This window comes from Ictalurus punctatus, chromosome 6, assembly GCF_001660625.3.
Source record: "Ictalurus punctatus breed USDA103 chromosome 6, Coco_2.0, whole genome shotgun sequence".
NCBI classification, from domain to species: Eukaryota; Metazoa; Chordata; class Actinopteri; order Siluriformes; family Ictaluridae; genus Ictalurus; species Ictalurus punctatus.
Window position 1 is genome coordinate 10,593,629 of NC_030421.2, and position 27,335 is coordinate 10,620,963.

The window sequence follows — 27,335 nt, forward strand, 5'->3', positions numbered from 1 at the left end:
ATATATATATATATATATATATATAAAAATATATATATATATATATATATATATATATATATATATATATATATATATATATATATATATATATATATATATATCAATGATTTTGTAGTTTTAGCAACTGAATTAATTTACCAGATTATTTATGGTTGATTTTATGGCACGAGCATTGGGGACTTCAGCATTCATCATCACTGCAACAATGGTTTATAACTAATGTCTAACAACTACAATTACAATACTTTTACAGTATTTTAGAAGACAATCTTATCCAGAAGTGCTTTATATTTCTTCTTGCTTGTGCAAATAGGTCAATGTCTAAGAATATTATCAAGCTAAAACCCTTTTAGAGAAAAGTTAGTAGGTTGGTATGGCAAAAAAAGAACCCACTTTTCTATAATTAGTGTCCAGATAAATGCTTAGTGACAAGGTAGGTCTTCAGTCTTTATTTAAATACAGCTAGTGACTCATTATCCTTCTGTACTCAGTGGCACATCATATAAATGTTACTCAGTGTTCTTGGAGCAAGCCTAGATTAATAATCTTTGATAACCCAAATATAAGATAAAAGTTCGTGCCCTGATATTGCGTTACACTCATGTGCAGAAGCTGCATGAGCAACATCGGATGTGGTTTGCAAAAATCTGAACCAAAAGAAACTTCCTGAAATCTGAAATGTTCATCCCTGAGATACGACATCATTGTTAAATCCTTATATGATGCTGTCTAGGATATTTTGCTTTTGTGAATCAGAATCAAATCTGTGTATCCTAAATTTCTCAACTGAATCTTAAACTTATGCACCACATCAGTAAATGTGTCCATTCTGCAGGGAAGAGGTTTTGTGACTGTATATATGTTCTATATGTAATCTCATGGTGAAATTGTTTGTGACCTTGGTTCTCCTTCAGCACTTCCTTTTTTAATGAAGACATCAAGTCTTGCTCTCCTGTTCTCATGTCCTGTTTTCATGTTCATCTTCTCACTTTTTTGCTGAATTAAGCAAATTTACTTCCACTATAAGGTGGATACTCACATCCCCATTTACACTACAGACTGCTTGTTCAGCACAAAAACATATAAGTTATTTTAACCTTTGGTTAAACTTTTTTTTTTTCTTTTTTCATATTCCAGATTATTAAAAAAAAAAGTACTGACATACAGTCCCCTTGGAAAATATTGGAACATCAATATCTAGATGTGTTAAACAATGTAAACCATAGAACCTTTTGTATTAGACCACCCAATTTTTAGATGAGCAAAACTATATGAACAGATAAGTCTTGAAGTAAATTAAAGTAAATAACACTTAATATTTGCTCGTAATAACTGTATCAAGCCTGTGACTCATTGACATCACCAAACTGTTGGTTTCTTCTTTTGTTATGCTTTTTCAGGTTTTTACCACAGCTTCTTTCAATTGTTGTTTGTTTCAGGGGGTTTCTCCCTTCAGTCTCCTCTTTGGGATGCTGCTCAGTTGAGTTAAGGTCTGGTGATTGACTTGCCCGATCTAAAACCTCCTGATAAAGTCCTTTGTTGTATTAGCAGTGTGTTTTGTAATTTGGATGCATTTCTCTGTAAACTGGCAGACAAAATGTTCCTGTAAACTTCTGAATTTATTCTGCTGCTACCATCATGAGTTCCATCGTCAATGAAGATTAGTGAGAATGTTCCAGAAGCAGCCATGCAAGCCCAAGCCATGTCACTACCTCCACCATGTTTCACAGATGAGCTTGTATATTATGGTTCATGAGCAGATCCTTTCTTTCACCACACTTTGGCCTTTTCAACACATTGGTAGAGATTTATTTTGATTCCAGAAGTTTTGTGATTCATCTCTGTGTTTCTTTGCAAATTCCGTTCTAGCTTTCTGATTTTTACTGCTGATGAGTAGATTGCATCTTGTGGTATGGCCTCTGTATTTCTGCACTCAAACTCTTCTTCAAACAGTGGATTGTGATACCTTCATCCTTGCCCTATGTAGGTTGTTGGTGATGTGACTGACTGTTGTTTTTGGGTTTTTCGTCACAGCTTTCACAATGTTTCTTTCTTCGGCTGTTTTCCTTGGCCAACCCATTCGGTGTCTGTTGCTTAGTACATCAGTGGTTTCTTTCTTTTTCAGGACATTCCAAATTGTTGTATTTGCTATACCTAGTATTTGTGCAATGTCTCTGACTGATTTTCCCTTTTTTCTCAGCTTCAAAATGGCTTGCTTTTCTCCCATAGTCAGCTCTCTGATCTTCATGTTGGTTTATCCTTCTTAACAACAAATACAGTCTTCACAGGTGAAACTGAAGGCTGAAACCAAGAGTAAAGCTATTTATTGTTTAAACAATCAAGCTAATAGGATACACCTGGGTAACAAGAAACACCTGTCAGTCATGTGTTCCAATATTCTTGCTCGAATTGGGTGGTCTGATACATGTGCTATGTGATAAATGTGCATTTTCTATGTCATTTAACACCTCTACATAGAAATACCAGGAAATAAAAGGTAAAATTTTAAACGCTCTTCTCATGTTCATCTTTTGATCTCAAACCCAAATGTCTTTAGTTTACATCAAAAACAAATTAATTGGCCTTGCCGTTCCAATAGTTTCAGAGGGGACTGTAGTTTTAAATTGTTTATGGATAAAGACTAGTCACACGAGGTCTCCCCATCACAAAATATGTAAAATTACACACTATGAATAATGACCGTAAGATCTGTGACATTACATACTGCATCCTTCCGATTTGTTCATTACAGGAGCCTCTTTTTCAGGTCTATTTATAAAACGTGTACTCAATCATTTTATTAATTATTTAATGAATAAATGCACATTTATTCAAAGTACAGAAAGATCCTACAATTATCTATTATCTATAATATTCTCTTAGTTTAGGCAAGTAGAGCTGTAGGGTCAATGTGGATTCTCAGCCAAGTCTTAAGGTTTCTATGTAAGGAATACACATAGTGGTATTATAGGAAAACAAAAGTAATCAACAATTAGCCTGCGTGATGAAGAGGAGTTACAGTTTCCCCCTGATGATTATTATTATCCTATAACAGCACTTTCTGAAGTGGTTTATTCCTCTTATACCAGTTCAATTTGCCATGATTACAAATAATGACAGTCAGCTTTTCTCAAAAAACCACAACTTGTCAGGTTACCAGCTCCTATGTGCTGAAGACTTTCCTGTGGTGGAAAAGTGCTGACACTAGAGACTCCTTCCATAAATGTTAAATATACATCTCCTAAAAGAAAGCTTCACCACATCAACGATGATACATATTTCTGTGAAAAATAACAGTATGTTTTAAATGTGTTTATTATTAATGGGCCGTCCAACATACAATTCCCTTTGAAAGACCTGTTACAGCAGAAACCAGATCACCTTCTGACCAGATCTGAAAATTCAGCAGCACTGTAGTATATATTATATAATGTCTGAAGAAACAGTTTTGCATGTCTTAAAACAAAATGTCTTATCATTTAGGATAATTGTCAGTTAGTGATAATGGAAGATGACACAATATGGACAAAATACTGATGATGTTGTCACACATCGTGTTTGTAATATGGCCTGCAACATAATAAAAAAAAACCTCACAAATGGACAGTGGTTAAAGATGAACTTCTGTTTGCTGGATGTAAACTACAAAAGTGTGGAAAAATACATCTATCTCGGCTACTATATAAACGGTAACTTCGTGATTTGAGACGCAGCCCACGGCTTCAAGCAGTTGTCTATTAGCACATACAGCACGACAAATAATTAACTGCACTTAAAGCGTCCATAAAAAAATTCAATAAAAACACCCAAAACTGTATACGGTATCATAACGAAGACGAACTGTATGTCGATACGTGAAATTCTGGAGGGACAGCGGACGGCGTTGCGCGGTGACGTAATGACGCGGGCTGTTAATCTAATTATGTTCTAAAACATGTAAAACGGGAACATGACAGGAGTATTCTAAAAGCGACTCATGTAAACACCTTAATCACATTATTATCTTAATCAGAGTAAGGTCAATAATTAGATTACTGCTGTCCATGTAAACGTAGTCAGTGATTAAACAGGAAGTTGCTATGTGAGCCTGTGAAATAAAGGATCAAAAAGCCTGTGTTGAGTTTTTGTTGGCTAGATCTTCGTGTCTCATTGGATTTTGCTGTGAGGCTTTTGATGTGAGGGTGCAACATGAGAGATGATTGAGAGAAGTACACACATGTATTTCATCATCTTATGCAAAGCATGCACAGTGTTTTGTAATGCAACTGAATGCAACAGTTTGTATCTTCTTTGGCTACAAGGGTATACAAAGGATAATTCATAGCAGCAAGTCATTGATACGTTTGGTTTCCACATATAATGTAATGTAATAACTTGTAATGATAATGTAGTAACTTGTTTGCTCACTCGTTGATTATACAACTGCCTCAAACCTTTTTCATATCCTCTGAGCAGATTTTATCTTTCATAATATCTCCCCATTTTTCCTGTCATCTCTGTTATAACTCCAAAATCGTTTAATCAACCACTCGGCCTGAACTCTACTGTGCTGTAACTGAGATGTCTACTCTTCAGCTCAGATCTGTGAACCAAGACGTTCATGGCAAAACTTATGTTATTTTTGCCCTATGTGGATTGTTGCAGGATTCATCCATTTTTTTCCCTAAAATCATAAAAAAAAAAAAATATTGAAAATGGAAAAACAAGTGCATTAACATTTCCTCAAAAGAATTCCTCAAAAAAAAAACAACAACAAACCCCCCCCCCCCCCCCCCCCCCCAGTGGTTTCAAACTTCTCAACAGTAAATAACAAGGGAAGGATCTGGATTCAGTGTAGCAGCATTTCAGAGAAACACTCTTGGCATCCAGCCTAAAAACATAAATATGTTCCCAGAAGACAGAAATCTGCCATCTATCACGTTGTGCTTATATAACCTGACTTACGTGACCGCATGATTAAATCCATATTTCTGTTTCCACATATAAATGTTAATCTTTAGGAAGATAAGAAAGACGTCAGGAAAAAAGCAGAATTCAGATGGTCACGACTAATCCCAGACCAATGAAATACGAGCGAACTGACATTTACGTGTGTTCTCAAATCGGTGCATCTTGACCTTTGAGTTTTGCAGCAGAAACGCTCATCATTCACAGTAAATATTTACATACGCCAGGGTTCAAAGTCTGCTGTGTACATGAGGACATTTATATCATGAACAGCAATCAATTCAAAGAGTGTTTACTACTTAGTAAACATGATGAATTTAATTGTTTAATGAAATGCTGTCACTTTTAACCAGAAGTCCATTATTCATAACCAGGCTATGCCTTTAAAGGAAAAAATGTGTTTTCTTAAAATAACCATTACTCGGGAGAGAAGATAGGATGTCTGTGGAAAAGATGGCTGTGTTTTTTTTTTTTTACTGTGTTTCCGATTCAGAGATTCTCCATGTCTCCGAAATGCTCTAAATGCTGTAACTGTAAATCACTTCACAAAACTCCATTAGAACATCTGACTCATTTCAACTCCTGAGTGAATCAGCAAGGAGTGCAAGAAACACAATGTCCTCAAGTATCCTGAGGTCTCAAACCACATTCTGAGCTGGTCAGAGATGCATATGGCCACATCACCTCATTTGTTGTATGAACATCAATTAGTAATTAATTGTAAACTTAACAAAATGAAATATTACAGTCTATTGCATGGGCTTGGGTGGTGCAGTGGTGCAATATGAAATAAAAATAAATAAATAAATAAAAGAAATAATACAAATAATAAATAATAATTCAATTTAAAATATTTGTAAAACAAAAAAAACAACAATTCAATAAACAAACAAACAAATGAATAAATATATAAATAAATAACCCCCAAAATGTAATAAAACAGATTGATATTACATAATACAATTGAATAAAATAAACATTTTATTATTTATTTGCCACCTCACAGCTCCAGGTTCCCTGGTTCGATCCTGAGATTGAATTATTGTCTTGGTGAATGTTCTTCCTTTGTTCATGTGAGTTTCCTCTGGGTTCTCTGGTTTCCTCCAACCTCCCACAATGTCTATGCCAGTAGGTGGATTGGCTACACTAAATTCACCCTAGATGTGAATGTGTGTGCAGGATGCCCTGTGATGGTCTAGCGTCCCATTCTCTCATCTCATTCATCCCGTTTATTGAAACCTTAAACAGGCCTCACACAGATCACTGAATTTACACATACATTTTAATTACATATTACATTACACATTGCATCAAGTTCAGTGGTCAGCAGTATCAAATAGTTCTGAAATCTTGTCATAGAAATACATGTAAAGTGGCAAGCTACCTAAATGAGCTGTAAGTTCCTCTTCCTGAAATGACTTCAGTGCTAACTGTGAGACGTATCAGTAATGGTAAGTAGTGTGATGCCAGTGAATAGTGTCTCCTTCATTCAATACAGGCTTACAATATTTTCTGCCATAGAATTTCAGCCCTTATTACATTTTGCTGTAGTTTCTCACAAAGCTAATGCAAAGCAACCCTGTTTTTATTTAATTAAAAAAAAAAAAAAGTTTATGAGGTAACATTCCTACATGCCAAAACTAAGGTTTGTTTTGTAATATTGTGGTGTTGTTTAATCTAAACATCTGCAACATGCTGTTTTGACCTACATTACTGTTCCTACACTGCAGTTCTGCAGTATAGTGCTTTTTTCAGTACTGTATGAGCAGGTCTGTAGGGATATCATATAAAGCAAGAACTTGTGGTTGATAGAATGACACATTAAGATAAGGAATGTAGGGTCAGTGAAGCATCCTTACTCACTTCCCCTCCTTCTCTTTGTATTCCAAGCAACACAGCATTAGTGCATTAGTACAAACTTTGCCAAAAATGAGAGGAAAATTACAGTAAGGTGGAATTGAGTAACATTTGAGTGCAGTACCAAGAACTTGTGGCTCTAGTGGTCAAGCGGGTTGTCCACTAATCATAGGGTTGGCGGTTCAATTCCTGGTTCGACTCCACATGCCAAAGTGTCCTTGGACAAGACACTGAACCCCAAGTTGCTCCTGATGGCAGGATAGCGCCTTACATGGCAGCTCTGCTACCATTGGTGTTTGAATGTGTGTGTGAATGAGTGAATGAGACACAGTGTAAAGCACTTTGTAGAACCGCTAAGGTTAAAAAAGCACTAAGTACCATTTCATGCATGAATTATGAAATCCTGATCAAGGATTTTTTCTCTGTGTGTTTTTACTCTTCTTTAGGCATAAAAAAAAAAAGAATTTTACCTTCATTTTTCATTTACATACATTTTTCATACATTTAAAAAAATTATTAAAGTGTCCACTCCAGTGGCTGTTATGCATTTATTCTATTGAAATCCTTGCAATAGCCAGAAAATGGCTTTTGAATAGCTGTCCTCTGTAGTGACCACTATGCATGAAAGGGTTCATTTAATCTTTTCTTATGAAATAGAATAATACATCTTCTCAATAGTACATATTATATAAGAATGGACTACAAGGGAATAGATTAAAACTAAAACAAATACATTTATTAGAAATCCTTCAATGTATTAATTTTTTTCCTTTTTCTGCTTGAGAAATAATTGGCCGCTTCTCTCACGCCTTCTCTGGGCGTGGCTTCAAATGTGATTTACGGCTCTCTGATAGCTTCTTGTGCCGAGTTTAAGCTTCACAGTGAACAGTGACACGCTGAGCACAGAGCCAGGCCGTGTTACTCATTATGGAAAAATGTATAGATGTGTTGAGATTTGTTTTTCCGTCTCTTTCAGACATGGCTGTGGGATTTATTGCTCTGCTGACTTTGGCATGGACCATCAGTGTTGGTGCGGCATCAGAGAATGAAACAGAAGGCCTGGGTAAAGCAGTGTGTGTGTGTGTGTGCTTAACTTACTGTTGCTTTTGGTGACATAAAGAAAGACTAAAACACTTCAGTCATCGTTTCTTTAAAAGCAGCTCAACCTATAACTATATTTTTCTTCTGTGTATGTGTGTGTGTATGTGTCTGTGTGTGTGTGTGTGTAGATTTATGTATAGACCACGGCGTACTGTTTGACCGTGTGTTTGCAGTCCCACATGAGGCAGCGTTATTAGACTGTGAATTGGTGAAGGAGTATTTCTTCAATTATTTAAACATCCCTTATAACGTGACGTGGTATGACCAGAGGACTGGCCAGGAGTTCTCAGGACAGGAGAACCATGTTGTACTACGTGGGGCTTCGCTGTTGTTCCTCAACATCACCATGAAACACCAGGGCCATTACTTATGTATTGTCAGGTATGGAAACACTGTATAGTTCCAGTTTATTATTATGCTATTCATCTTAAAGCATTTGTGTCCTGGGAAAACCCTTTGTCAAATGTTGACATGTTCTGCTTCATTCTAAAAAATACTGAATTCCCTGATAATAAAAATGTGTCTCTTTTGCATGTATCTCAACCACAAGAACAATTGTAGCATTTTAAAGAGAATGAGAGTTTTAAAATGAATTTCGTTTCCATTGAAAGACACCGTGTGCACCTCTGTTTTTTGTTTTTATATTATGTTGTATTTTAAATCTTTTTTCCATTATGTTGATTTGGAGGGTACGGTGGCTTAGTGGTTAGCACTTTTCCTCACACCTCCAAGTTTGGAGGTTCAAGTCCTGCCTCCGCCTTACGTGCATTCAGTTTGCATGCATGTTCTCCCCGGGAGGTTTCCTCCGGGTACTCCGGTTTCATCCCCCAGTCAAAGACATGCGTTGTAGGCTGATTGGCAGCTCTAAATAGTTTGTAGTGTGAGAATGCGTGTGTGATTTTTGCCCAGCAATGGGTTGGCACCCTGTCAAGAGTGTCCCCTGCCATGTTCCCAGAGTTCCCTGGGATTGGCTCCAAGCTCCCACGTGACCCTGTGTAGGATAAGCAGTATGGAAGATAGATGGATTATGTGGATTACTGGAGGCTAAAAGTGATCGTATCAACCTATTATATGCTGAATATTTGATTAGTTTTATATATATATATATATATATATATATATATATATAATATATATATATATATATATATATATATATATATATATATATATATATATATATATATATATATATAAAGCAAACAATGTAACCCCTGTACTGCCATTGCAGTGTAATATTTAATTCCATTTAATGCCTACTTTAAGACTGGGAAAAAGCAGATACTTGAATATTGGCTTTTACAACAGTTATACCAGGATTTTGTTTATTTTCTTACCAATCCCCAGCTAAAGGATGTGTATTAGTTCCTGATCAGATGTTTGTGTTCCACCTTACATGTCTCCTGGATGGTGTTAGTAAAGGACTGCATGATGATGGCATTCATCCATCCATCTTCTATACCACTTAATCCTTTTCAGGGTCTCAGGGAAACCTGGAGCCTATCCCAGGGAGCATCGGGCATGAGGCGGGGTACACCCTGGACAGGGTGCCAATCCATCGCAGGGCACAATCACATACACATTTACACACCCATTGGACATGCCAATCAGCCTACCATGCATGTTCTTGTACTGGGGGAGGAAACCAGAGAACCTGGAGGAAACCCCCACAGCACGGGGAGAACATGCAAACTCCGCGCACACAGGGCCACAGTGGGAATCGAACCCCCAACCCTGGAGGTGTCTATTTGTTTTCATTCAAGCTGCATGCATATCTTAACAAATACAAACTTGTACAGGTGTGTATCACAGTGAGCTGATACTACAGTCATGTCTATTACAACACTATCTGCAGAATGATACTTTTAAACTTTTTTAAACTGTGCTCGATACTGGATAAAACACAGTCAGCTACATTATTAAGAGGCTCAACATAACTGCGATTATTAAAGATCATTAGCCTATATGCTTAACCAGTATATTAAGTCTAGTTTTTCCAGTAAATTGTACATCTGTACAACTTCTAATTGCTTTAATGATAAGATTGGACTACCAAACTCTCGATACACCTACAAGACACAGGGGGGAGTGTGTGTATGTAGGACAGATTTGTTTTATTAGGGGCATTTAATTGAACTTTCTGGGTGATTTGTGTGGTGTGTTTTGTTCAGACATGTACACATATTGCTTTGCTAATTATTTAGCACAGTAACTGGAAAACATGCTAATTACCGACAAGAGTAAAGAAGAAATGAATTATATGTGAGAAAGTTTTAATTCAGTGTGCAATGTGCTCAGAAACACATTGTAGTAGCTTGGTGGTGAGATCACAGTGGATTAAATGAGACAACCGCATACACAAATAATGCAGTGGTGTAAAACTAGAGCAATGGACAAAACAACACTTTGAGTAAAAAGTCAATAATGCTTTGCTTTCTCGCACTTCTTTTTGAGCAGAACTCCAGAGCAGTGCTACAAGCAGGTGAGGGTTCTTCTGGTGGAAGAGATGGTGTTTGGAGCATGTCGCCGTCCTCAGGCAGCACTGCAGCAAATGCAGAGTCACGTGAACGACAACCTGAGGTGTCCTTTAAGTGACTACACCGGAATAGTGGACAGCTACTCCATACGCTGGTACAAGGTGTGTGTGGGGCGGGGGTGGGGGGAGGGTATACACTCATATTCCAGTTAAGGGGCATTTTAACTAAGATTGGATTAATTTTTTTTGATTGAAACAGACCAGATTGTTCAATTATGAATATATGTGACTTGAATATATGTGATTTTTTAAAAATGTAAATCTGAAATTTTATGCCTTATTTTAAAATAATTTAAGTTATGGTTTAGTCACATTCAACTTGAAACCACTGGAGCAAATATATAAAATTTCAATTTTAGCCTATTCAATTGAATTTTAAACTCCACTTCTTCAATTCACATTCATTATCGGACGGCTCATTATTTCTCCGCTGCCGGGTGTGTGTGATTTTCATGCTTTGTGATGCCAGGGTTTGAATTTGAATCTGATTACTTTAAAAATGAGAGTAATTTAAAAGATTCACTCGAATTCTGTTTAAAAGCTTTACATACAAAGTTCAGTCATGAAGCATAAATTCAGTATGCTTAAACAAAACAAAAAAAAGGACATAAAATTTCTAAATAAAGAGTAAAAGAAAATCCAAATCTTCAAGCCATTTCTTTCAAATCTAACACTGAGTGCGTTTTCCCAGAAAGGTTATGAAAATCACTGCAAAAAATGTCATCATAAAGTGCTAATATCTTAAATAAATATAGTCAAATGTGTCTGTTGCCTGTGTGTGTGTGTTCAAAGCTTCACTTCCTCTGGTCTTCCTCTCTCAGGACTGTGAGCTTCTTCAGGAAGGGTCCAGGTTTCATGAGAATGAGCTCATGCTCCACGTCCGCCAAGTTTCTCCCAACGATGCTGGATTTTATACCTGCAGGATGACCTTTAACCTCAGTGGAATCATTGGAGTAGTTGCAGAGACCATTGAGTGTGGCATAACCGGTGAGAAACAGACAGAAACTGTTGCTGTTATACACCGTGCACTGCGGTTACTTACACAGTTAACTTGAGTTAAGCCTCAACTAATTGCACTCTTAACTGATATCATTTAATTCCCAGTATCTCTACACCTACTGGCTGACATAATATTGGTTAACCCTAACCCTAATACTAAGTTGTAGATAATTTTCAAATACTCTGTATTTCTAAGTAGACCTCTCAGCTATTGTGCAGTTATGGGAGAATCTTGAATAAGCCAAACAGTAAAATTATGACTGGGCATACAACTGTGCTGTTCAGATGGGGAAAGTGTGGTGACAGTGTCATGAGATTTAAAAAAAAAAAAAAAACAGGGACTTTTAGGATCGATTAACCTATTACCTTGTACATGATACACAAAAAATAGCAAGCATAATGCAGCAGAGTATGGAAAATAACGTACATCTGCTGTGGACAAACGTCTTAGATTGAAAGTTTCTGCCATATTTCCAGAGTAATGTTGTTAGCTGATGGGGTTGAGAGGGCGTGAAGATAGTTCGCATGATGTAATTTAAAAAAAAAATTTAATTCAGAAATGTTTTTAGCACGTTACCCAATTAAGCAATTTTTTTCACAATCATTATTTTATGTTAAGCAGGTCCATGGTGTTTTGACAGTGAACAACAACAAAAAAAATACAATAAAATAAATGAGTGATGTAAAACATAAATAATATAGCTCCACTGACTTTAAAATCATTTTTTGCATACATCATACACCTGTTTATGGTTGCGGGAATAGTTAGGTTGGGTCAAAAATATCTCGGCCCATACTGTAAAGGGTCGAGGGCTAATCAGAGCTTGTGTATTTGTATTAATTCATGTCTGTAAATGAGTGACAAACTGGAAAAGTTTTCACTGCTTAGTCAAGTATTAGTCTTAGTCTGACCATTATTAATTCGCTTGTTTATATGATAGAGGAAGGGTGTGTGAAGGGTGAAGTCATGATCAGTTGAGAATTGACAGCAGCCTGACTCAGTCAGCGTGCTCTTCTCTGTGTTGACTCTGCAGCATCCTCTAGTGGTCAGACATAATCTTAATTTTTCTTCTGTACATATGCATCAATTATAATTACTGTCCATTTATTATTATTAGAATAACTGCATTAGAATAACTTCATTATTATAAGAATAACTGCATACAGTATCATTTTACTAACAGATCATTGATACTTATTTAATGTTAACTAAATGTTTGCAAAAAATTTATGAAATCACTGAAAGGAAACATAAGAAATGCTCTTACTGACGTTTTAACATTTGACAATTATATCGTGTACTGTAACATAATCTATCACAATATCAATATTATCCATATATTGCCCAGGACTTTACAAGTTGAAGAGTTTCCTGTATGCCCTAAAAATTTAACATCACTGTGGAAAAGTGAACAATAACCACATGTGCATACATGTGGTGACAGCTTTCTGTCAACATTTCTTATGTTTCCGCCTTTTCAGTGATTTTATAAATTTTTTGCAAACATTTAGTTAATATTAAGTATCAGTAACTTAGTTAATATTAAGTATCGATGATCTGTTGGTAAAACGATACTGTATGGTGACATACATCACTTATCGCAGAATCATATGATATTTTGGTCATATTGGCCACACCTAATACTTACACTAGGCTCTTGATTTCACTCTTGTTTTTATTTCAGAGAAGAGATCAAAAAGACCTCAAATGCTCGAGCCCACTGATGACACCATGAAAGTATATCCAGGTGAGTTGCACTTAAAACTGAGTAATCAAATACAAAATGAGAATTCAGCACCATACAGAATCATCTGTTTTTGTTTGTTTGTTTGTTTGTTTGTATGTGTGTGAGCAGGTTCTCCGGTTAACAAGACATGTCGTGTGTTTGTACCTGTCAAAGGGGTTCATATGACGGTGGTAGTCTGGGTGTTTAAGGGCACGTACGTCTCCCCAAACACCTCCGAACGCATCTACCAGGGACCTCAAATGTGAGTTTCATGTAGATTTCAGACAGTCGTAATTCAAAGGTCATGCTGTTGTTTTTGCTAGCGTGAAACTAGAGTTGCAACAAAACCCTGAAGAGCAGGAACAGCATGTAATGAGCTGCTTCACACGTTAACACATGATGTGATGTAGCAATTTGTTCTTGTTATCTACATGTGTACGTGCACATGTGAGTAAAATCGTCTCAGGATACAATCTAGATATAAGATGCATGAAATGACCAGAAGGAAACCAGCTTTAAACTTATTTATACTACAGAGATGATGTTCAGGCTTAAAATCACAAAAGGGTTTGTAACTCTGAAAAAGAAAATGTTTGATTCACATTCCCTCAGTCTCTTTCTTACACTCCCATCTGCCATCAGGAGCATTCCCACGATTGTGAAGGAAGTTTTTTTTTTGTCTTTTTCTACAAACATTGAATTCATATCGGTTATTAGATACAGTTGGGAATTTTCAGTAAATGTTAGTTACTTTGTGATCAAAAGAGCTTAAGAGTTGTTGTGTTGCTATTTAGTGAACATGAGCTTTAACAGTACATCATTTTTTTGTCAGTGACTCCACCACAGGTGTTGAAGGCTTGTTAACATTTTAAAAATATTGATAGAGCAGCACAATTTCCAAGGTGCTGGACTCAAAATCAAGGAGATAGCTTTTGGATTTAATTTGAATTTATACCATAAAATGATAATGTTTTGGAGGTTTCCTGCTGCTCTCTCACAGGCTCTCCCTCTGCTACAGCTGAGTGCACAAAACATTTTGTATTAATACGGCACTCATTTTTTTGTGGACACGTATGATCAGGAATCTCAGCTTTTCACACACAAAAAAAAACGCTTCACAAAAAATATATATCACACGGATAGCGCAGGGGAAACAAGCAGTGCTCTAGCACTGCTTTTTTTCCACTGCGTAAACAATTCTTTACACATTTCCTTTTCTCTTGCTGCTCAAGAGGAAACGATGGTGAAAGGTTGTTGATCAAGCAGAAACCATGAGAACACCGTGTGTTTGTGTGTGTGTATATACAGTGCATCTGGAAAGTATTCACAGCGCTTCACTTTTTCCAAATTTTGTTAAGTTACAGCCTTATTCCAAAATGGATTCAATTCTTTATTTTCCTCAAAATTCCACAAACAATACCCCATAATGACAACATTAAAAAAAATTTGTTTAAAATCTTTGCAAATTTATTAAAAATAAAAAAAAACAAAAAAAATCACATGTACATAAGTATTCACAGCCTTTGCCATGACACTCAAAATTGTGCTCAGGTGCATCCTGTTTCCACTGATCATCCTTGAGATGTTTCTACAACTTGATTGGAGTCCACCTGTGGTAAATTCAGTTGACTGGACATGATTTGGAAAGGCACACACCTGTCTGTATAAGGTCCCACAGTTAACAATGCATGCCAGAGCACAAACCAGGCCATGAAGTCCAAGGAACTGTCTGGAGACCTCCGAGACAGGATTGTATCGAGGCACAGATCTGGGGAAGGGTACAGAAACATTTCTGCAGCATAGAAGGTCCCAATGAGCACAGTGGCCTCCATCATCCGTAAATGGAAGAAGTTTGGAACCAGCAGGACTTTTCCTAGAGCTGGCTGCCCGGCCAAAATGAGCAATCGGGGAGAAGGGCCTTAGACAGGGAGGTGACCAAAAGCCCAACGGTTACTCTGACAAAGCTCCAGCATGTCTCTGTGGAGAGAGGAGAACCTTCTAGAAGAACAACCATCTCTGCAGCACTCCACCAATCAGGCCTGTATGGTAGAGTGGCCAGACGGAAGCCACTCCTCAGTTAAAGGCACATGACATCCTGCCTGGAGTTTTCCAAAAGACACCTGAAGGACTCTTAGACCAAGACCAAGACAAAGATTTAACTCTTTGGCCTGAATGGCAAGCGTCATGTCTGGAGGAAACCTGGCACCACTCATCACCTGGCCAATACCATCCCTACAGTGAAGCATGGTGGTGGCAGCATCATGCTGTGGGGATGTTTTTCAGCGGCAGGAACTGGGAGACTAGTCAGGATCGAGGGAAAGATGATTGCAGCAATGTACAGAGACATCCTTGATGAAAACCTGCTCCAGAGCGCTCTGGACCTCAGACTAGGGCGAAGGTTCATCTTACAACAGGACAACGACCCTAAGCACATAGCCAAGATAACAAAGGAGTGGCTACAGGACAACTCTGTGAATGTCCTTGAGTGGCCCAGCCAGAGCCCAGACTTGAACCCGATTGAACATCACTGGAGAGATCTGAAAATGGCTGTGCACCGACGCTCCCCATCCAACCTGATGGAGCTTGAGAGGTCCTGCAAAGAAGAATGGGGGAAACTGCCCAAAAATAGGTGTGCTAAGCTTGTAGCATCATACTCAAAAAGACTTGAGGCTGTAATTGTTGCCAAAGGTGCTTCAATAAAGTATTGAGCAAAGGCTGTGAATACTTATGTACATGTGCTTTTTTATTTATTTTTATTTTTAATAAATTTGCAACGATTTCAAACAAACTTCTTTCACGTTGTCATTATGGGGTATTATTTGTAGAATTTTGAGGAAAATAATTAATTTAATCCATTTTGGAATAAGGCTGTAACATAACAATATGTGGAAAAAGTGAAGCGCTGTGAATACTTTCTGGATGCACTGTATATACATATATACAGTGGGGGAAATAAGTATTGAACACGTCAAAATTTTTTTCAATAAATATATTTCCAATGAGGTTATTCACATTAAATTTTCAACAGACTTAAGTATTAACTCAAGAAATCTGGAAATTTGAAGAATTCACAACATTAAAATCCATAAATAAAGTTATGTGAAATAAAGTGGAATGACACAGGAAAAAAGTACTGAACACGCTAAGAAAATGCAGTTCTCCAAGGTAAGGTAAGGAATCAGCTGAAACCTGTAAGTAATTATACCTCCTATCTGTGCAAATTAATATCAGCTGGATTGGTAAATTGATTGTCTATAAAAAGGCTTTTCGTTTACCATGGTGTCACACAAGAAACATCTCATGATGGGTAAAAGCAAAGAGCTCTCCCAAAACCTTCACAACCTTATTGTTGTGAAAAATATTGACGGAATTGGATACAGACGTATTTCAAAACTTCTGAATCCTCCAATAAGCACCATTGGGGTCATTAATTGCAAGTGGAAGCAACATCACTCCATCATTAACCGGCCACGCACAGGAGCTCGTCGCAAGATTTCTGATTTCTGAGGCAGAAGAGTAGTCAGAAGAGAAATGCAAGAGCCAAGGACCACTCAGAAAGAACTTCCAACCTCATTCGAGACTGCAGAATCTGTCAACATCTTCAAGAAACAGCTAAAGATCCAACTCTTACGTGATCACCTAACCAACCCCTAATAATAAAAAAATAAATAAATAAATAAATAAAAACCTTACTCTGGCACTTACACCTCTACTCTGCACACTTTGCTTCTTCTGGAACTCAACCAATGGATCTTGTATGGTAGCACTACTTGTATTGTTCTCCGCTTGATAAATTGCTTTGCTTCTTTTTTCTCATTTGTAAGTCGCTTTGGATAAAAGCGTCAGCTAAATGAATAAATGTAAATGTAAAGAGCTCCAGAAACACTTGGAGGCAGCAGGTGCCATTGTTACTGAGAAAACAATAGGCAATGACCTCCACCGCCATGGCATCTATGCACACTCACCCCGCAATACTCCATTACTAAAGAAAAGGCATGTCAAAGCTCGTATAAAATACTGCGAGTGTGGAGTCTGGTCAGACAAGAGCAAAATTTTATTTTTTGGCTGTCATATTACACACCATGTTTGGAGAAGAAATGGCACTTCACATCACCCTAAAAACACTATACCAACAGTGAAGTTTGGAGGTGGAAGCATCATGGTGTGGGGCTGTTTTTCATCACTGGCAGACTTCATATAATTGAAGGAACGATGAATGGAGCCCTTTACCGGGAGATTCTTGAGAAGAATCTGCTGCCATCCACCAGGATGATGAAGATGAGATGTGGCTGAACGTTCCAGCAAGACAACGATCCAAACCATACAGCAAAGGAAACTCTCAATTGGTTTCAGAGAAAAAAATCAAGGTGTTAGAATGGCCCAGTCAATCACCTGGCTTGAATCCAATTGAACAAGATTTAAAGACAATATGTTTAGAAGAATGGGCCAAAAACACACCTGAATACTGCAGCCCATTAATTTCTTCATACAGGAAACATCTTGAAGCTGTCATTACAGACAAAGACTTCTCCACTAAGTATTAAATACATTTTCAATTAGTGTGCTCAAGACTTTTTTTTCCTGTGTCATTCCACTTTATTACACATAACTGTATTTATGGAGTTTAATGTTGTGAATTCTTTATATATGTGGATTTCTTGAGTTAATACTGATGTCTGGTGAAAATTTCATGTGAATAGCCTCATTGGAAAAATATTTACTTAAAAAAATGCTGACACGTTCAATACTTATTTCCCCCACTCTGTGTGTGTGTTTTTGTGTGTGTGTGTGTGTGTGTATGTATGTGTGTGTGTGTGTGTGTGTGTGTGTGTGTGTGTATATATATATATATATATATATATATATATATATATATATATATATATATATATATATAAGTAGTCTCAGGTACAGTTAGTGCAGTTTTCTAAGGAAATGTAAGTTTCACTGAGCATCTTCCAGAACCAATAACAGTTCTTCTGGAGACTTTGACTGTCGCACTTGCTTCTATTATTTGCAGCAAAACCCAGCAGCCTTCATTATGTTTTCTGTTGGAGAAAGGTGGTCTCATACATAATATGCTGCTTTAATTACTGGCATACAAACATTTTTCTGTAACATTTCATTTTGTGTTGGAATACTAAAATGTTATACTGTAGAATTTTTATTTATTTATTTATTTATTTTTTTATTTAAAGCATGCATTTAAGTCATATGCTTCTTTAACTTGTCCTGTCTAGTTAGCATGCAAGGTCCTGTGTTTTTGCATTCTTCTGACACATGTGTGTATTTGCACTTTACTGTATGCACTCCTGTGTGCTCTCCCATGTACTCTCCCGTGTGCTCTCCCGTGTGCTCTGTGTGCTCTCTTGTGTACTCTGCTCACTGAAATGCATTGATCTGATCCCTTTTCACACTGCTTTCACTATGTAAACATTTCCAGTCACTTTGTGGTTTACATATTGTTTATATTGTTTTGAGATTGAATAAACAGATTGTAACTGTGTCTACAGGGAGCTCCAGGAGGCTGAGGGTTGGTGGGTGGAGCGCAGCTTGTTGGTGTCTCAGGCTCTTCCAGATGATTTGAACTTGAACTTCACCTGCATGGCCTTAAGCCACAGAGGAAGTGCCACTGGCTACTTTATACTTCAGCCTGCAGGTCAGAAAACACACACCCACCGTTTGTTTTTACTACCGCTGTGAAGTATTTCCATTGTCTTATGTATTATTGTCCCCAAATAAGATCACTTCTAGCCATAATCTGCAAACTTAGTTCCTTCAACAGAATCTTTTTCGCTGTTCAGTTTTGTCTACTTTGGTCCATTATATTGAATCAGTATAAGGTTATGTTGCTTGTTTATCAGCAGAGCTCACAGTGCTAATAAATAATAAGTTTAAATAAATGGCAATTTTTGACAAATTGTCTTTCTGAAAAAAAAGACTGCCCTTATTTAAATGGTTCTTTTTTTTCTTTGAACATTCTCTGTCTAGTCAACTTATAAGTGAAGTGATTTTGCATAATTGACTGCTGGTTTGTCTGATCAAACTTTTTTTTAACATTTCTTGTATGTCGTCAGATCCTAATCTCCTCTTGCCGATTGGACTTCTGGCCACCACAATCGCACTTCTTTTCATCTTGGGACTTCTTTTGTATAGCGTGTTTAAGGTGGAGCTTGCTCTGCTCTTCCGGACCCTGTTTCCTTTCTTTTATGCAAGCACGGGTACGTTGAACACCAGGAGACAAGTGTTTCCAATTTTAACACTTGTGTGAAGAGCATAGAAAAATTACACAGAATAACTTCCTTTCCAAAATTCAAACACCAGGAAGCAACAAACTAAACAAATAGGTCCCCTCTGAGGTGGGAAATAAGCTAGTGCTTAATTTGAAAATAATTTATATAATTTATACTTTTTTTTTACTGAGAAGCTTGTCATTCTCTTTTAAACACAGCAACACGTGTAACTAAGGCAGGACACAAGTGCATGAACTTTCCAAGAAACATTGTCAAAGTCCATGGCAAGTATCACATCAAACTGGGATAATTCATAATTCATAAATCAAAACACAGGCAAGAAAAAAAAAGACTTGGACATAACAGTAGAAAACGCATGATAAGACTTTGCAACAATGCAAAGAAACAGCAGGGTATACGTAGACGAACAAATCAAGAACCAGCACAAAACTGGTGGGCACAATCAGGTAACAAATTAATATCAGGGCAGGGGCTAGGACAGGACTAGAACAGAAACAAGAACATAACCACATGGTGCTTGTCTCCATGGCAATCAGGACGCAAAATCAAAAATTTGATAATTTTTCAACCATGAAACTTCAATGGCACAGGAACTAATATAATTAGGTCATCTTATGTTTCCCAAAAGGCTTGACTAAACAAATATGTATTCAGCCTGGACACTGACTCTGTGTCTGAGTCCCAAACACTAGTTGGAAGGCTTTTCCATAACTGTGGGGCTTTGTAAAAGAAAGCTCTTCCCCCTGTTGTAGCCTTCATTATTTGAGGTACCAACAAGTAGCCTGCACCTTTTAATCGAAATAGGTGTGGCAGATCATAAAAGACCTAAAGTTCGCTCAGGTACTGTGGCATAAGACCATCCAGTGCTTTATAGGTCAATAATAGTATTTAATAATCAATGCGAAATTTTACTGGGAGCCAGTGCAGTGTGGATAAGATAGGGGTGATGTGGTCATATCTTCTGGTTCTAGTAAGGACTCTTGCAGATGCATTCTGGACTATCTGGAGTTTGTTCATGCTCCTACATCCAGACTGTAAGGCATTACAATAATCCAACCTAGACATGACAATAGCATGAACGAATTTTTCTGCATCGTGTAGTGACATTATATTTCTTATCTTAGCAATATTTCTGAGATGAAAGAAGGCTATCCTAGTAATATTATCTACACGAGCATCAAATGAAAGACTGAGGTCAATAATCACTCCTAGGTTGGCTGCCATCACATCATCCAGGTGGATACTACACAATAGTGATGGTTGAGGAGACCCCCCCCCCATTACTGCCCCTCCGTAAAGTGCTATGAGTGTCTAGAAAAACGCTATATAAATGTAACTGTAACGGTATTTTGCTGCTGCACATAATAAAGCAGAAAGGCCATCCAGAGTAACTATGTAATCAGAAAGCTTACTTCAAGTTACATGTGATCCTAGTAGAAGTACTTTTGTCTTGTCAGAATTAAGTAAAACGAAGTTAATAAGCATCCAGCATCTAATGACCTTTACACATTCCTCAACTTTATTAAGCTGGTGTCTGTCATCTGGCGTCGCTGAAACATACGACTGTGTCATCAGCATTACAGTGGAAGCTAATGCTATGTTTACGAATAATTTAAAACTTGCTGGAGTTAAAAAATACTTGTCGGTTTTAAATAATGTTTCATCAGTGAGTATCAGCTGAGTGGAACTTTGCATGTGGCTCAATAAGTGATGAAATAAATAGATCTTGTTAGTGGACTTTTATTTTAAAACCTCACTGTAAGTGAATACAACCTTTCTGCGTTAAAGGTGTTTATGAATGTGTTAAAAAGAGCTATTTTGCTCCTACTTCCAGATGTTTTGTTTGGTTGCTAAAGGAGCTGTTATTTTTACCTGCAGATGGTGACGGGAAGCTGTATGACGCCTATGTGCTATATCCCCGAATTCAAGGGGACACTTTAAGTGAAGCTGTTGAGGCTTTCGCTGTAAAGACACTGCCTCAAGTTCTGGAGGGACGCTATGGGTACCGGCTCTTCATCTTTGGTCGGGACAGTCTACCTGGACAAGGTAAAATTTTACCTCATGTATGAGTATACAAAACATGTATGAGATAGGGATAAGCATTTGAAGCAAAATTAAGATAAATTAAAATAAGATTTAAACATTGAACCTGCTCTCCAAATATACACAGAGACAAAATGACATCAATGCCATGAAATATTAAACCTGGTTTCACAGCACCAAATCATTTACACATTTACTGTGAGACTGGACTAAAAATACTGCACAGTGAAGTGTTCTCAGTGAGACAAATATTTCACTGACAGTATGCAAAACAGGACCTTTTTGTTGTAAGTTATGTAAGGGATAAGATTCTTGCAAATCTGCATCTCGAAAATAAACAGCTTTTAGCTAGTTCACATGAGCACATGTCGATAATACAGCTCTCAGAGCGCTCATAACCTGCTGATAACCACACACCTCCTCACTGATAGCATGATTTTCTGCTAAGCATGCAGAGTTTGTGTTAGAAGGTCTGAATTTACTCTGTTGTCTTTTAAATATTTAGAAAATATGGATTCATCCCTAGTATTAGATGATTGGAATCGATGAAAGGTTTATGCTTTATTGCAATAATGCATCATTGACATCTAATCAGTGACAAAATGTCAGTGGAACTAACTCATTAAGATATTATCTTTTCCAAACCATTTTGTAGCTATGGCAGACATGGTGGAGGAGACGATGAATCTCTGTCGTCGACTGTTGCTGCTATACACCAGCTCGTCTTTAAGCAGAGCAGAGGGTTCGTCATGGTTCGAGCAGCAGGCAGGCCTCCACCGTGCCTTACTGGATGACTCACTCTCTGTGATGCTGCTGGAGATGGAGAAGCTCAGCGATCCCTCCATCCTCCCCGAATCACTGCGTCTCTTGCTTGATAAGCAGGGGGCACTACAGGCCTGGGAGAAGAGGAGGAGGTGGAGGTGCAGAAGGTTGGAGGAAGATGGAGAAGACGATGAAACATCTCTCTCTTCGTTTACTTTGTCCGCTCGCTTCTGGAGGAAAGTGCGCTACTACATGCCGGTGAGAGGCAAAGCCAAAAGTTATCAAAAGAGAAAGTTGCTCCTGAACTTGTGAATTGGGACTTGACCCGTGAATTGTTGGTGCTAAGTTTCAACAAGAAACTGAGCTTGGGTATGAGTGTGGTTAAAGTGTGCACTCGAAGGATGGAGTGCTCACAGTACCTCAGTGTACTCTGACTGAAGGAACAGTGAGATCACTCGCAAATAATATTTGCCTGATGAAAAAGCCTTGAATAGGAAAGGATGAAAGAACACATAGAATCTTTTGCTTTAATCCTGGGTTCATTTGTGAACTTTAGCCACACCTTCTGATGAACCTTGGAAGCACAAGTGGCTGAGGTTTCTTATTTAAATGAATCTTGCAGGATTGCAAATGAAACAAATGTACAAACTGCTAATTATGAAGTAGCACAATCATCCCACACTCATATTTTTATGCCACTTGTTGCACATATTTGCAAAAATCCAATTCAGCTTGCTAGCTGATGTTAGCAGTCTTTTTGCTCCACTCTGGTGAGGAGAATAGGTCTAGCAAATGTCTGGTGTGATTCCTTGAGTGTTATGTTAACATTTAAAAAGTTCTGTTAGCAGTATTAGTTGGATGAATTCTGTATATGATCATACTGATTTGTGGCACTGGCAATTTGACATAAGGTGAAGCACCTCACAAATTTTTAAGCAAATCTTTGAAGAGTCATCAGAAGTAAATGGCGCCTTTAAAACTTTTCTACTAATCAGTTAAAGCAGTTCTACAAAGCGCTTTAAACTGTTTCTCATTCAACCATTCACACACACATGCAAGGCAATAGCTTGCCATTGCGAGCAACCTTGGGGGAAAGTGTCTTGCCCAAGGACACTAGGACACTTTGGCATGTGGAGACATAATGGCCAGGGATCGAACCACCAACCCTCTGTTTTGACTCACTGTGTGTCACTGTGTGTATTATTACACTGTGTGTAAATATTCTCAGGGAGATGTGAAGAACTGATGGAGTAAAAAAAGCACCATACACATAAAGAACATATAGTACATTTATTAAGTACAATTAAATGCTCATGTGCATAAGTGGATAGAAGTCCCACATGAGTCCACATCTGTAGCTGTGATGTTTTGTAAAGTTTGGTACATGCTGTTTGCTGCATTGTTTTTTGAAAGGGTACTTAGAGACCTGATCGTGTTTCACAGATGCAGGTTTGGATAAATGGTCTGCACTTATATAGTACTTTTTTAACCTTAACAGTTCCAAAGTGCTTTACACTGGTTCTTATTCACCCATTCAAACACACACTAATGGTAGTAGTGCTGCCATGCAAGGGGCTAACTTGCCATCAGGAGCAACTTGGGGTTCAGTGTCTTGCCCAAGGACACTTCAGCATGTGGAGTAACATGGGCCGGGAATCGAACTGCCAGCTCTACGATTAGTGGACAACCCGCTCTACCACCTGAGCCACAGCCGCCCCATTAACAAGTCCACATGTCCATATCAAAGTGCACACGTGATTTTATGCTTTCTGAACAGGAGGTTCAGGAAAGAGGGAGATACAGAGAGATACAGGGAGTAAAGACACCCCATGGAAATTGCTTTTTTATTTATTTATTTTTTATTTTTTTTTACATATTTGGACAAGCAAACATTTGATCCTCTTTGAAATGGTGCCTATTAATACAGTTGATACACTATCAAATGACACATAAAATTGACATTTTGCTGTAATTTTCACAATTTAAATGAACAAAAACAAACCAGTCACATGTAAAAAAGTCAGTACACCCCTACATTTATCACACCTTCAAATTAATCAAATTAGAATCAAGTGTTCAAGATCGGGAGCCAGTGTTTAGAACCTGCTTAGGGAGTGCAGGTGGAACTGGTCTTTTTATACCCCTCTCATATCTAGTGTCTGGTGTTCCCTTTGCTATTGAGCTGTGTGGTGTCATCATGATAAGATCTAAAGAGTTCTGTAAGGCCTTCAGAAAAAAGGTTGTGGAGTCTTTCAAGGGATTTAAAAAGATCTCCAAATTATTTAAAATACATCTGCCAATTTATCCAGGACAGGCTGTCCCAGCAAATTCAGCCCAAGAGCTGACTGTCTGATGTAAAAAGAAGTCTCCAAGAACCCCACAATTTCATCACAGGATCTGCTAGTAAGTCTTACAACAAAAAGAGATTACACAAATTTGACCTGCATGGGAGGCGGGCCAGGAAAAAGCCTTTGCAAGACTACAGTTTGCCAATGAGCATATTGGTAAAGACCAGGCCTTTGAGAATAACAGACCAATCAAAGATAGAGTTGTTTGGCCACAGTAACAGCAAATATGTTTGGCATAAACCAAACACAGCTTTTCAGGAGAAGCACCTCATACCAACTGTGAAGCACGGTGGTGGAAACGTTATGGTTTGGGGTTCCTCGCTGTTTCAGGGACTGGACAACTTGCATTCATTGATTCAACTATGAATTCTGCATCATATCAAAGAGTGCTTGAAGATAATGTGAGGACATCTGTCCGAAAGTTGAAGTTGAACCGAAAGCGAACCTTTCAACAGGATAATGATCCTAACCACACTTGCAAATCCACCAAAGAATGGCTCAAAAAGAAGAAATGGAGGGTTATGGAATGGCCTAGTCAAAGCCCGAATTTGAATCCCATTGAAATGTTGTGAGGGGATTTGAAACAGGCAGTACATGTTTAAACAAAGCTTTTTCCACAGAGGAATATCACATATATTGATATTTCCGTTGAATAAATTATTATAAACACTAATTTTCCTTGTGGTTTTGTTCAAGTATATCAAGATGATCAAATGTTTGCATATCCAAAAATGTCAAAAAAGCCAACAATTTCCATGGGGTGTAATTATTCTTTCACATGACTATAGCTTTTAAGCTACATATAACTTCTATGTAAATTGTGTCACTGAAATGCTTTTCATGCATTTATATTTAAATAAAGCCACTAGCAGCACATTACGCTAAAAACAACCGAATTAAGATGTCAAACAATCTACATATTACTTAGTATGCACAAATTGCAGATTGTAAAAATGAAAAGCAAACATAATCTTAATGTTAGGTAAGTAAAAATGATCAAAAATGTTTGCTTTTGCTTTTAAATGATAAAGCAGTAATAGGGAGGCATCAAGTACAAATGTCTAACAACAAAACAGGAAACTGAAAACATTCACTAAAGCAGAATAAAAAAAATTCACAGAAAACAACTCACAACAAAACGTCATTGAATAATTGATTTGTGTACATATTTGTTTGTAGTTGTATATAAGGTGAAATAAATGATACTGTTCTTTGATTTAGTTGACGGGATTTGAAAGTGTGCTCATGGCATCTGTTTTTTTTTTTTTTAAAAAAAAGCAATAGGGCTACTGGGTATGCTTAATATCTGACAGAATGATGCACTTGTTTCTTTAACAGAAAATCATCTAAACTGTAGATTATAAGGAAGTATGAGACGTGTAGCTTTTCTTTATTTACGCTGGATTGCTGTGCTGTAATAATGTACTGCTAGTAGCACTAATTAAAAAACAAAAACAAACAAACAAACAAACAAAAAACCCTTGTACTATAGTGTACTAAAGAGCACAGGTGTACACTTTGACTTTGAGAGAATGGGAATGGTGTGACTGTATCCTGCAAATAAAGTTTCCATGTAACACTTTGCTAAATATACTTTGGCTGTTGTATTGTTGATTTTGCAGTACTATTGTATATTAAAACATATACTGCATTTATGTTGGTTTTACCATGTGACCCAGTGTGCCTGTGCTTCAGTAAATCTAAGCTTGTCCTCTTTGTTATTTTGTGCTTCGTTTCTGGCATTATTTAAGAGTTTTGAGATTACATAATTTTAAAATGTTTATTTTTTCTGTGTATTGTTGGCCTCATTTATAAATAACACAAACAGTGACTAATTTTTATTAGTGATATTTTGCCCATAACACACTGAGATTTTTAATGTGGTATTGAGTTTTTCACTTATAAAGGTAATAAAGCTTAAAAATATATGTTCAAAACACTATAACATCCACTAAATCTATATCTATATCCCAATGTCTGTAAATTTGTTTTATGACAATGTCCATTGTTAAATAATGATAAAATTTAATTAAACTGCTACTAAATTGCTACAACACTAGTTGACATATAACAGTAGTTTTGATTGGTCTAAGGTTCTTAAAGTGAGCGGGGCAGAGTGTTATATGAAGCATGTCAGAGAAATTGTATGGTAATTGATCATGGCATAGTAAATTTCATTAATCACTAATAAGGGTGATAAAGCAATTATAAGTAAGCTTACCAATGAAGCAAAAGCTCTATGAACAATGTTTTGACAGCTCTTTCATATAAAATGTTTACATTTAAAAAGAAACTTAGATTTTTGTGAAAAAAGTCATTTTAGGTAGTGGCCCATTTTAGCTTAACCAGCTTGCTAAAATTGGCCGTATACACACACTCTTACACAGAAATTACATAGAAATTGAGGGTGAAAAATAGGTTCATAGGCCTAGATATATATCCATACAATATCTTTTTAAATATTTTGCGTTGCAGACAGTATGGCAGGAGGACAGTCAAAGAAAGGAAAAAGAGAGAGAAGAAGAGAGAAGAGAAAGGGAAAGGAAGGAAGATGTCAGTACAACCAGTGGAGAATGTACAGAATGATAGGTGCCATTAATGAATACCAGGAGATTGTTGAGAGAGGGCAAACATTAAATATTCACTTTTTAGCAAGGGCTTGTAACATTCCAAAGACAACTTTACATAGGCGCATTAGTGGCAAAGTTGCTGGCTCTGGCTGTGCATCTGGGAGGAAGCAGTACCTGCCAGTGGAATC

General features: G+C 37.3%; 1 protein-coding gene across 1 annotated transcript in view; it reads left to right on the forward strand.

Moving 5' to 3' along the window:
* The window catches only part of zmp:0000000936 (interleukin-1 receptor-like 2), a 30,554-nt gene extending 4,256 nt beyond the window's left edge, over positions 1–26,298 (forward strand). The window contains exons 2-11 of the mRNA XM_017470457.3: positions 7,784–7,870; positions 8,037–8,289; positions 10,366–10,546; positions 11,266–11,431; positions 13,129–13,191; positions 13,300–13,432; positions 18,684–18,829; positions 19,248–19,391; positions 21,303–21,470; positions 22,123–26,298. Of these exons, the coding sequence (XP_017325946.1) occupies positions 7,786–7,870; positions 8,037–8,289; positions 10,366–10,546; positions 11,266–11,431; positions 13,129–13,191; positions 13,300–13,432; positions 18,684–18,829; positions 19,248–19,391; positions 21,303–21,470; positions 22,123–22,541 (1,758 nt within the window). The 5' untranslated portion in view covers positions 7,784–7,785 and the 3' untranslated portion in view covers positions 22,542–26,298. The remainder of the gene's footprint in view (positions 1–7,783; positions 7,871–8,036; positions 8,290–10,365; positions 10,547–11,265; positions 11,432–13,128; positions 13,192–13,299; positions 13,433–18,683; positions 18,830–19,247; positions 19,392–21,302; positions 21,471–22,122) is intronic.
* Positions 26,299–27,335: the final 1,037 nt, after the last annotated feature.